General features: G+C 49.6%; 1 protein-coding gene across 3 annotated transcripts in view; it reads left to right on the plus strand.

Moving 5' to 3' along the window:
- The window catches only part of RAB3GAP2 (RAB3 GTPase activating non-catalytic protein subunit 2), a 695,385-nt gene that overhangs the window by 238,863 nt on the left and 443,931 nt on the right, over positions 1-12,591 (plus strand). For all 3 annotated transcript variants that reach the window (XM_069233869.1, XM_069233867.1, XM_069233868.1), the window contains one exon: positions 10,551-10,649. In XM_069233869.1, coding sequence (XP_069089970.1) covers positions 10,551-10,649 — 99 coding nt within the window. The remainder of the gene's footprint in view (positions 1-10,550; positions 10,650-12,591) is intronic.

A 12,591-nucleotide genomic window follows, 5' to 3' on the forward strand; every position in this document is an offset into this window, starting at 1 on the left:
TGCCAACTACTCTGCACCACTGCTTTCTACGCCACTATACTCTACTCTACAACACTCTGCCACTGCTCGCCAAAGCACTCTACTCTGCAACACTCTACACCACTTTGCTTTACGCCAGAGCACAATGCGACATTGCACTCCACAATACTGCAGTCTAAGACACTGTACTCTGCAAGCAGAAAATGTTATTCATATGACATCCATTCTTTTATATTCTGATAACGTGGCATGATGTAGTTAGGAAACAAAAACTCTCGACAGGCTGAAATTGCAGCAGACATTTGAGTTTGATATTCTATGCTGATTGTTTCTTCCTCTTAAAATTTCCTTGATGCCTTGGCCAATAATTTCCTGGATGCCTTGGCCCAGTTTAAGTGTGTCAGAGGCATATTATCCAATCTGAAACTTGTGAAACAGGATGTGTAGATGGCATTTATTAAAATCTAAGAGCCATATTTTTAAAGCTATTGTTTGTTGATTTTGAAATGAGAGTACAAAATCTGTTAATATTCATGTCCAGGTAAATAAACCTTACATAGATATAAATTACTGCTGGCTTCTAAAGGTGCAGAGTATGCATATATTTTCCATAGGTTGTCACAAGTGTATATTATTAGTATATTTAGTGAAGAGTTAACCATACCTACAACAAGCATTTCTTGCTTGATACCCTACGTAGCAATTATGTTAATGCAACCAAGCATTTTACTTTATTAGGGAGTTGGTATTAGTTTCTCAGACATTTGGAGTTGTGTGTAAGAGAGCAATACATAACATACCCTAGCCATTACTGCATTTACAAAGGGAGGAATGTGTGTGGTATAAATACTCTCCAACACCTCACTCCTTATGTGCCTTTCTTTCCCCATTCAACCACTGTTTTCAAATATTTCAGTTAAGTTTCTTAGGAAAACATACTCTTAAGCGTCTTGGTTTCCTTTTGAAGAACTAGTAAAGGAATGCAGAAACACATCTCCTTCGTGACTGGTTTGAGTAATCCTTTCATTGACTTGGGAGAGAGAGAATATTCTCAGTCACTTCTAATATTACTGGTACTTCTTTACAAGTCACTGAGTAATTGAAACTCCCTGGGGACTTGGAGAGTGGGAGTGGTAATCTACAGGTGCGAAGATAATTATTAAGAAGGAGTTGGTTACCTTTGCAGAAATTGTATGTACTAAGTATAAAACTGAAGGGTAGATTACTGAGAGTGGCACCCTTGTCCCCTTCTCACCTGTAGCTACTATACTAGCAGGAACACCAATAGGGCCAAAATAGTCTTATTGAGTGAGTGATCTGAAGACTGGCCCTCTTTGTGGCCTAGCTGGGCCATTCTTCTTAAATACTGCAACTTTTGCATATTAAAGCAGCAAAAGAAGCTAGTATGCCCTTGCCTCAACCCGCCTCATCTCAGTAATTGCTTTACTTGAAGGACAACCATGAGTACTTATTGGGTATGGAGATTATTGAAGCATTGGTGTTGTCAAGCAAAAGGTTTAGGCAGCCATCACTTCATCTAGGGATGTAGCCTTCACTTTGTCCGCTACTTTTTTCTTTGTGTTTAAGCACTCTATAAGAGTGTGTCTTTTTCAGCTGGCTTCTTTGTATACTTCTCCCCTCCTCCGTGTTCCTCCCTCATACATTGCTTGCCCCCTCACACACTCCCCTCTCCATTGTTGTCCTTGTTACTTGCTCTCACCCACCCTCCTGCCTTCCGTTGTTGTTTTTGCTGTTGATTGTGACTTTCCCACATTCCGTATATCTGTTGTTGTCCGTGTTGTTGGTTGCTGTCAGCCCTCCGTTGTCGTCAACTTTCTCCTTTCCTGCCCTCCTTTGTCCATGTGCTTGCACCCAGCCACTCACTCTCCTCGTTGTCCATACTGCACCCCGACTCATCCTCTCTCCCAACCTGTTGACTGCCCTCCCACCCTCTGTTGCCTCCTACTATAGCCGTGTTGCCTCCCTCCTCCAACCCTGCAATAAACAGAATAAAGCGACATGACAGAGCCAGTGCTGGCTGCATCATAACCCATTTTTCCTCACAACTTATGTTGTCATTGTTCCCTCCATCCCCCTCATGTCCTTCTTATTGCCTCCTGTCGCACCAGCAATAAAAACAAGCATTTACAATGCAATAGGTCTTGCATTTTCTTGAGGTAGAGCTGTTGGCATTGTAAATTCATAACTGGACATTTCTTGCCACATAAATTAGTCAACCCTGCCTCATTATTTCATCATTTCTTGCCATATGATTCCAGTGGCCCAACATTTAACTAAAACACTTCCATTTACCTTCTTCCTCTATCTTACACAATTATACATACACAATTATCATATAAATCTTTATCAGAAACAAACCTTTGGCATTCAAGTGTAATGCTGAAAACACCATAACAAAAATATAATTTGGGATGGATTGGAGGATGAAAGGAAAGAGTGAGTTGGGAGTAAAAATGGAGAGGACAAGTGGCGTAGTAACGTTGTCACAGGCCCTGGAGTACGAAAGGAAAAAGGTTGCCTCGATTTTCGGTAGGAAAATGCAGCAGTAATTAAAGTTGAATGAGGTCCGTAGATCTCTAGGCCCAGGTTCCACTGAACCCGTTGCTTCATTGATAACTAGGTGTCAGGAGAGAAAGTGGATGGGGCAGAAAAAGAGAAGCGAAAGAAATACAGCAGACAAAGGCGGTCAATCCAACCGCGGCGGGTGGCGGTAGCCGCTCGCCTGGCGGGAACCACCGAATGACCGCACCGCGGTCAAAAGACCGCAGTGGCCATTCCGGCTTTCCCGCTGGGCTGGCGTGCGACCGCCAAAAGGCCACCCGCCGGCCCACCGGGAAAGACCCAGCAACGATGAAGCCGGCTCCGAATGGAGCCGGCGGAGTTGCTGGTGTGCGCCGGGTGCAGTGGCACCCGTCGCGATTTTCAGTGTCTGCAAAGCAGACACTGAAAATCATTATGGGGCCCTGTTAGGGGGCCCCTGCACTGACCATGCCAGTGGCATGGGCAGTGCAGGGGCCCCCAGGGGCCCCACGACACCCGTTCCCGCCATCCTGTTCCTGGCGGTAACAACCGCCAGGAACAGGGTGGTGGGAAGGGGGTCGGAATCCCCATGGCGGTGCTGCAAGCAGCGCCGCCATGGAGGATTCCCTGGGCCAGGGGAAAACCGGCGGGAAACCGCCGGTTCCCCTTTTCTGACCGCGGCGGTCAGAATGGCCCAGGAAGCACCGCCAGCCTGTTGGCGGTGCTTCCGCGGCCCCAAAATCTGTTAGATTTCTTTGCATCATTTTTTTCCCTGCACTTTTAACGCCTGCTCACAGCAGGCATTAAAAGGAGGCTTCCATTGGTTACAATGGGCCTCTGGGTGCTTTGCAAGATTAGCATCAAAATTTGTGGCGCTAATCCTGCAAAGCGCCAGACTAGCGTAAACGCTTCTGACTCTAGTCCCCTAGCTACTGCGATGGCGCACCGTATTTTAAATATGATGCACACATGGTGGCGTTAGGGGTGCGCTAAGGGGTGCAAGAAAAGTTCTCTGTGTGCAGCACCAGTTTTCTTAAATATGCCCCTTAGTTCTGTTTTTTGCAGCAGGCATATTAAGCCTCTGTACTACTTTATGTTGAGTCAAAGCTGCCACTGGGCAAAACTCCCATCTCTCTCCCTAGCAGGAACATTAATCACAAGCGGTATCTTGACATTTTAATTGTTTCTAAACGCGCACAAGGAACTTTTCAGCAGGTGCTTTTAAATTGCAAGTTTCGGATGTTATTACTAAACACAGCGCCCCCCCTGAGGTCAGTGCCCGGTGCGGTTGCACCGCTCTCACCGCCCAAAAGCCGGCCCTTTGCGTGTGCAAATATGATCTATGAGAAACACACACTTTCTAGCAAGTATGATTTTAGTCAAAAGCTCAAAGTAATAAACCAATAAATTTTGGGGCGGGCCTGGCAAGATGGCCGACCTGCAAGTAATCCTGTTCTGCTCTGGGGGTTTGGAGCTCCCCCCCGTTGGCACGGTTCGGTGGCGTGAGGGCAGCGGCTCCTGTTTGGCGGCATTTTTGGGGCTTCCCCACACCCCCCGGATCCCGTACTTCTGGTGGGTCTGTACTGGGCCACGAGGATCGCAGCTGGACGGAGCGCAGGAGGGCCTATACTGTGCCCCTCACTCGGCGGACTTTGTGCCCCATTTCTGGGGATGACAGCTGTTTTGCACCCCCCCCCAGATTGTGATAGGGGGGCCTGCATTGGAATCTGTCATTTTGGGTGGATGCTGTTTTTCCGCTTCTCGCGGGTGGCTGCCTGTCGTGTGCGGGCCCCCTGCAGAGCCGGGGAGGTTCCTGCGGCTCAGGGCCTTGATCCTGCTGGGGTCCGGATTGATGCTGGATGGGCGCAATTTGGAGGTGCTGAGGGGGTGCTGGCAGGGCAGTTTTGGAACAGGGCCTGGGTGCTCTCTCTGGTGGATTGGACTGCGGCCCTGGTTAGGAGGGCGGGATGCCCTGCTGGTGAGCTGCCTGGAGGGGTGCACTTTCGGCCCTATCTGTGGAACCCATTAGAGTGTGTGATGACCGCCCTGCTGTGGGGAGCCTCTGCTGTGCCTTCTGTCCCCTGGACCTGGGATGCCCTATGTGCTGTGGCTTTATGGTTAGTCACTCTGGGCCCTTGGGGACCTGATGCCTGAGCCACCCTGTTTGGGAGTGTGGCCTTGGACTGTATACTGCTGCATCCTTGGAATAAGGTACTGTGGAACTGCATTTACTGTTATTGACTGGTCGGTGAGATGGGGAGGCATCAGCAGTCCACTGCCTCACAGGGGAATACTGTGGAGCAATATACTACGCCCGCCCCGGGGTCGCAGCGCCAGACTCGTGTGGGGGGCCCTGGAGGGGTTCCAGAGGTGCCCGCCCACGCTCAGGAGCCCTTTCACGCTGAGCTACTGGCTGCAATACAGGGCTCCCGTGTGGTCCTCGAGGGGAAGATTGAGGCTGTGGCTGTGGAGGTAAACCTTCTTCGGACGGACATTCGTAAGGTTTCTGATAAGGTCAAGGTGGCGGAGGGGTCCATTGTGGACCTATTGGTGGAGGTATCCACTCTACGCAAGCAGATGGCACAGGTTACTTCCACGGTCGGGATGTTGGAGGCTAGGCTGGAGGACTCGGAAGGCAGATCCCGTAGGAACAACGTGCGCCTCTTGGGGTTTCCGGAGCGGGCGGAGGGTTCCTCAGTGGAGGGCTATGTGGAACGGTGGATCACGGATGTGCTGAACCCTGAGGGTCTGTCTAGGGTGTTTGTGGTGGAGCGAGCGCACAGAGCTTTGGTCGCCCCTCCTATGCCTGGGGCGCCTCCGAGGGCCATCATCGCGTGCCTCTTGAATTATAAAGATAGAGACAGTATCCTGCAGGCTGCCCGAGAGACTGATAGGGCTGTCTTCAAAAATAGCAAGATCTCTAGCTACCCGGACTACACAAACAAGGTCCAGACCCCCAGGAAAGGTTTTCTGGAGGTGAGGGCGAAGGTACGTGCCATGAATATCATATATATGTTGCTATTCCCGGTGCGGGTAAAGGTGCTTTCCGGGGGCAAGTCGCACTTCTTTGAACATCCTGAGGTATGGAGATGGTTGGAGATATGGGACAAGGCAGGCACGGGACGCTCTGCGAGTCCCTCCAGGGGGGCTGCTCGTACTTCTGGTGTGGTTGATACAGACTGGAGGAAGCGTGGGGAGAGCCAGACTTGGATCTCTGCTCAGGGAACTGCTGGTTCCGATGGCAGAGTCGAAATTCAACAGGACGGTACCATGGCTGTTGTGGTGCCTGAGATAACTGATGAGAGTACTGAGCCATTGGACGCACAAATGGAATCGGTTTCTGTTGATACTTGATACTGTTTGCTTCTTGTTAGTGCTGTCTAAATGGGAGCCCTGGGGATTTGTGCTTGTGTCTGAGGGGTGCGCTCTGGGTGGTCTGGGGTCTTGGGCACTGTGAGGTGCATGGATGTCAGGGGGCATTGCATGGTGCTGATTAATAACAATAGGGGGGGAATGTGCTTGTCGTTGCCTATAACTGATAAGATTCCTGGGCACATTGATTTCTGTTAACGGGATGGGGGGTGTTCACTTCCACTGTTGAGGTAGGGAGTGGGTTGTTGGGGATTAGGCTCTTGTCCTGGCAGCATACATACACATGGATCTACAGTATGTTTTGAGTTTGCTGTTTTACTGTTTATCCGGGGTGGGTTCTCGGGGGTTGGGATTTTTTATTTAGTGTATTTGTGCATGTGGTTGTGGGTTGTATCAGCAGCGCGTGGATAAGTGTGGGACATGATGTGTAGACTTATTCTGCTTTTTCTCTATTCTGGAGGAAGGAGGCGGGAGGAGACGTGCAAGGGGTAGGGTTTTTGCACCATTTACATGGGGAGACAGCTTAACACACTGACATGGAATGTCAGGGGGTTGAAAACATATACTATGCATAACAGGGTGCACTCTTTCCTAAGGCGGCATAAGATTCATATAGCCTGTCTTCAGGAGACGCATTTGATGGAGGAGGAGTTGCAGAAATTGGCTAAGAAGTGGCGGGGGCAGGTGTTCTCCTCGTCCTACTCCTCCTATGCCAGGGGTGTGATGGTCTGGATCGCGCCAGGTGTCCCGTTTGTGCATACCTACAGTGAAGCGGATGTAGATGGGAGATACATACTTGTGCAGGGCATGATGGACGGGTTGCCTCTTACTGTTCTCAATACTTATGCGCCTAATGTGGATGACCGAGCTCTCTTTGATAATATTCCCGAGGCCCTGGGGGAGGGTGTTGGAGAACCCCTAATATGGGCAGGTGATTACACTTGTATTTTGGGTGGGGAAAGGGGTCGTAATCCCTCTAAATTGGGTACCAAGCCTTTGATGGTGAGGTCTCTCACGGAGGTCATGCACAATTTGGGGCTTTGGGATGGATGGAGGGAACTACATCCGGCGAGCAGGGAATACACTTGTCACTCTAAGATGCATAATACATATAGTTGTCTGGACCGTTTCCTCTTGGGTGGTCTCACTTGTTCACAGGTGAGTGACATCAGGTATCTGGGGAAGTTTTTATCTGATCATGCACCAGTGCTGCTGCAAATGCAGTGGGGATCTGATACGGAAGTGAGACGCAGTTGGCGCATGCCTACAAATTTTCTGATGGATGAGTGCTGTCGTGAGAAAATAGCTGTGGCCCTTGAAGATTATATGGATCACAATTGGGGGATGACAGACTCCCGGGGAGTGGAATCGGAGGCCCTGAAGGCTGTGTTGAGAAGGGTCTGTATAGGCACGGTCTGTGGTGTCCGCAAGCAGAAGGAGCAGAAGCTTTCCAGTTCTGAGAAGGAGCTGGAGGAAATGCAACATCGTGTAGAATTAACTGGGGAGATAGACCCCGAACAGCTCAGCTTGTATAAGAAGGTTAGTAGCTGCTGGGAGACATTAGATAAGTTCACCTCAGATCATATAGACAGCACCTTCATAGGGAAGGTGATAAGTCTGGTAAATTACTAGCGTGGATCCTTAGGCGGAAGGTTGAATTTCCTCCCATTCTGCGCATCAGGGACGCTGATGGTGTGCAGGTCACTAATCGGGGGGACATCTTTCGAGTTTTGGTGGCACACTTGCGGAGTGTGTCCTGCGCCGGAGTACCGGTATCAGATTCTGATTTAGAAGGGTTTCTGCGCTGCATGTGTTTGCCGCGGCTGGAACTGTAGTATATGGAGAGTCTAGATGCCAAGATAACGGTGGAGGAAGTGACGGCGGCTGTGGAGGCGCTCTCGAAGGCTAAATTCCCAGGTGGGGATGGATTCCCAATTGAGCTGTACCAAACTTTTTCCTCACAGCTGAGAGAGAAGTTGTTGGAGGTGTTTAAGGAGGCTCGGTGCGGGGTATGCTTCCGGAATCCATGTCAGGGCATCGTCTGTCTAATGCTTAAGCCTGGTGGGGACTTTTGTGACCCTTCTTCTTATCGCCCGCTTACTATGCTGAATAGCAATATAAAGATTCTATGTAAAATACTGGCTACTCGGCTACGTGGAGTGATTCAGGGATTGGTGCACAAAGTTCAATGTGGTTTCATACCTGGACGTAGCACGACTCATAATTTATGTCGTTTAACACATGTCTTGCATGAAACTATGGGTGTTGGGGAAGACTTAGCGCTGGTGCCGTTGGACCTAGAGAAGACGTTTGACACGGTTGAGTTGGGCTACTTACTGGCAGTGCTGCGAGGAATGGGATTTGGCCCTCATTTCTGCTCTTGGGTTCATTTGCTGTATACTGCACCTACTGCGCGTGTCCGGGCGGGCGGGCGGGGAGCTTTCTGACTCCTGGATAATCGGGAGGACTGCCCTCTCTCCCCGCTTCTTTTTGCCTTGGCGGTGGAGCCACTGTCGGTTTGGCTTTGTGGGGAACAGGCGCCTTGGGGTGTCACTCACATTGTCTCTCTGTATGCTGATGATGCGTTGTTATAGCTACGGGAGCCAGGACTTTCGGTGCCTCTCTTGTTGCGAATTTATGTCTGGGCTTTGGGTAAATAGGAGAAAGTCGCTTCTGTTTCCCTTGGGGTCCTTAAGTGGTGCTCTGTTGGAGGATTTGCCGGGGTGGGGTTCAGGTGGGAGATAGAAAGTTTTAGATACCTGGGCATCTGGGTCACTCATTCGGTGGAGGTGCATTTGAAGCACAATGTTGAGTGGGTTGTGACTGGGTTGGAGCGTTCTGTCTCATTTTGGAATAGCCTGCCTCTTTCGGTTATGAGGGGGGCGGCAATGGCAAAGATGGTGTTTTTGCTGCAGTGCCTCTATCTTGTGCAGAACTCTTTATTTCCGTTCGCGGCTCTACTTTTCAGACGGCTGGATAGCTTGTTGATCTCATTGGTCTGGACCGGGCGTCGTAGTAAAGTGGCCCTGTCCACACTGCAGAGGGAGATGGTGGACAGAGGGTTGGCTGTTCCAAATATCAGTCACTGTTATGCGGCACACCAGCAACATGCTGCTAAGTGGATGTCTCCGTTGATAACTGGGAGAAACAACTTTTTGTCGGGTATAATGGGAGGAGAGGAATTGGTGCATGCCTTGATGCCGTGAGGTCATTCAGAGGCTGCTGTCCCTTACCTGGTTAAAACCACTGCATGGATCTGGGAGCAGGCAGTCAAGAAAGTGATTTGCTGTGCTCTTTTTGATAGGGAGTTGAAGGTCTGGGATTTAGCCCCTTTTAGGAATATGGACACTGAAATGTCAATGGATCCTTGGAGAGCGGGAGGTTGCTTATTAGCGGGTGATTTATATCCCAATGGGGAGTTTATCTCCTTTCAGGAGGCGCAAGATACGTTTGGACTGAGCCCTGGGCAGTTTTTGCAGTAGTGTGGCTCGAGAGAGTTGGTCTGGATTTCCGATGGCTCCTCCTTGAACGGATTGATAAACTGGGGGGGGAGGGGGGGGGGGGAATCTCACTAGATTACCCGTTTTTATAAAGCGTTCCGGGGGGGATCAACTGGGTTTGGAGTGTGTGGCGCATAGGGCATGGGATCGAGAACTGGAGGACCCTTTGGAGGATGCGGAATGGGATATGGCTCTATCGTTGGTGCGCACTGTCTCCTGTAATAACAGATTTAAGCTCTTACATTTTAGCTTTGTTCACTGTGTGTATCTCACGCCTGCCCGCCTTAATAAGATTGACCAGACTAAGGTGGTTGGGTGTCCTAGATGTGGGGAGATGGGTGTGACCTTTCTCCACATGGCTTGGTCCTGTAGGGAGGTGCAACACTTCTGGCGGGAGGTGGTCCGGATAACAGAAAGGGTAACGGGATTAGGGCTCGACGCGACACCACTGACCTGTCTTTTAGGTGTGATGCGTAGATCAAAAGGCAAGCATATCCCACATAGACTCGCACAGCTTGCATTGGTACTGGCTATACGTAGAGTGGCTATAGGCTGGATGAGTGTTCGGTGTCTTACTATTCCTTGCTGGACCCGGGATGTACTGGAGTGGGGAGCTGCTGAAGAGCAGAATGTGAGAACACTTAAGGAGGAGGGTGGCCTAGGAGATACAATGGCTTGGGGGACATTAATGGAACGCCTCTTGGGATCGGAGGAGTCCAGTTCTGATCGCAGCACTGAAGCTGAGGGCTGATGCTTGGGTTGTTGTATGGTTCGGAAGATGTGACAACCAACTGTGGTATTATCATGATGTTGTATTTATGGTATTATGAGGAATTGGTTACTCAGCAAATTCTTTGCAAGGGAGGTTGGGTAGTATCCAATGTTGTACTGCTTGGCATTGCTCAGGTTGTATAATTCACGCCTCTTCCTTGACTCTGGGGTGGTGTACACCCTATGATTTCTCGCACTGATATGCGCTGCACTTTGTTTTGCTTCATCTGTTGTTTTTGCGAACAAAATTTAATAAAACAGAGTTAAAAAAAAAAAAACTCAATACATTTCAAGTGAGTTCTCAGCCAATGTGACTCAGTATATTCATTGTTCTCGTAGTTTGAACATTAATTTCATTTTTTGACCATTGGTGCATACCTTCTGCAGCTGCAGCGTCCGGCAATGAGAATGTCCAACCTCCACCACTGGCGTACAAAAAGTGGGGTCTGCAGGATGTTGACAGTATAGTTGACCATGTCAGCATTGGTGAGTACTTCTTTTCTCAGAAATTGTTTTTCTTGTTTTTTTTTTTGTGTTGGTTTAAGTAAGTGAGCACAATTATTAATTGTTACAGGGCATCATACAATTTATGGTTATGATTCCGAACACTTATTTCATCAAAGTGTATTTTACATCACAAGTCCCTAGTTTGTTTACACTGGTATTTTTTTGAGGGAATGTGTAACTGTATATGCAATCCCAAACCACAGCATCCTTCATCTTCTGTATTCCGATAGCAACTCATGCTACTGAAGAGAAATAGCTCTTCTGGAAATCGGGGGCAGGTTCTTTCACTGCACACCAAGTAATCCTGCTTTGGTGCCTTTCCCAAGTAGCAGGCGTCTTGGCCTCCTTCGACCCTTGGTTCTCATTCTTACTTTTCAGCTGATCCTAAAAACTTAAACTCTAGCCCTATTAGACTGCTTCTCTCAGGTGTCATTGTCCCCCATTTACCTACTTTTACCTTAACCAATCCCTGGTGCCTAAGTGGTTTAATAAAAATAGACCGATCTGCCCCCAAGGGGGGCAGAAATGGCCTAAAATAAATTTGCCCCCCAGGGGAACGACCCTTGCCTAAGGGGTAGCCCCCCTTGCATGAAATTGACGGAAAAAAAAATAATCCCTGGTGTCTAGTGGTTTATAGGCCGATCCGCCCCCAAAGGGGCAGAAATGGCCTGAAGACAATTTGCCCTCCAGTGGAGCAACCCTTGCCTAAGGGGCCACTTCCCATATATATATGTAAAAAAAGTAAACATAAAAAAAGAAAAATATATCCCTGGTGCCAAGGGGGTTCTGCCCCCCCGGGGGCAGTTCGGCCTAATTATAATAGGCCGATGGCCTAAAAATAAATTGCCCCCCTGGGGAGCGGCCCTTGCCCCAGGGGCTGCTCCCCTTATGCACAAGTATAAAAAAAAATCCCTAGTTGTTTTTGCCCCCCTGGGGGGCAGATTGGACAAATAAAAATAGGCTGATCTGCCCCCAGTGGGGGCAGAAATGGCCTAAAAGTAAAATTGCCCCCAAGAGAGCAACCTTTGCCTAAGGGGTCGCTCCCTACATACATAAAACAAAAAAAAAAAATGATCCCTGGTGTCTAGCCGTTTCTGCCCCGCCTGGGAGCAGATCGGCCTACTTATAATAGGCCGATCTGCCCCCAGGGGGGGCAGAAATGGGCTAAAAATAAATTGCCCCCCGGGGAGCGGCCCTTGCCCAAGGGGCCCACTCCCCTTATGCCATAAACAAAACGAAAAAATTCCCTGGTGTCTAGTGGCATTTCTGCTGCCCGATCGCATCGCGATCGGGCAGCAGAAATGCTGAGAGAGACATGAAAGGAGAGGAAAGGCCTTTCCCCTCCTTTCTTGCCTCTCTCGCCCCCTACATGTGATCGGAGGAGAAATGCTTTTGCATTTCTCCACCGATCCGCGCTGGAAGCTGAGCTTCCAGTGAGGTGAGTGCAGCCTCTGATGAGGTCAGTGCGTGATCGCGTGCTGAAGTCATCAGACGCCACAGGGGTCAGGGAAGGGGGCGGGGGTGGAAGGGAAAGTGTTTCCTCGTCCACCCCTGTCCAGGGGAGGGGGGTGCTAGGCCCTCGGGGAGCTCTAGCGCTTCCCCGTGGGCCCCTGTCTAGACGTAACGGTTACGCCCTGGGCACCCGAGCGGTGCTGCCCAGGACGTAACCGTTATGTCCACGGCACCCGAGGGAAACTTTGCAATTTTGTTCGTCCTGCGGGGCACGTTTTGCCAGTCACAAGCTTTCTATTTGCGGGACACTGGAAGTTAGAACAAAATAGTACCTCAAGACACCAGGAGCAGTGGACGGGCACTAATCAAGTTGAAATCAATTAGTGCTTGATCCCTGCTCCACACTGAGGAATGGAAATTATGCCTGACGTTCCTTGACGGATTACGAGGCTGTAAAGAAGAGTGCCAA

The sequence above is a fragment of the Pleurodeles waltl genome, chromosome 5 (genome assembly GCF_031143425.1).
Source record: "Pleurodeles waltl isolate 20211129_DDA chromosome 5, aPleWal1.hap1.20221129, whole genome shotgun sequence".
Taxonomy (NCBI): Eukaryota; Metazoa; Chordata; class Amphibia; order Caudata; family Salamandridae; genus Pleurodeles; species Pleurodeles waltl.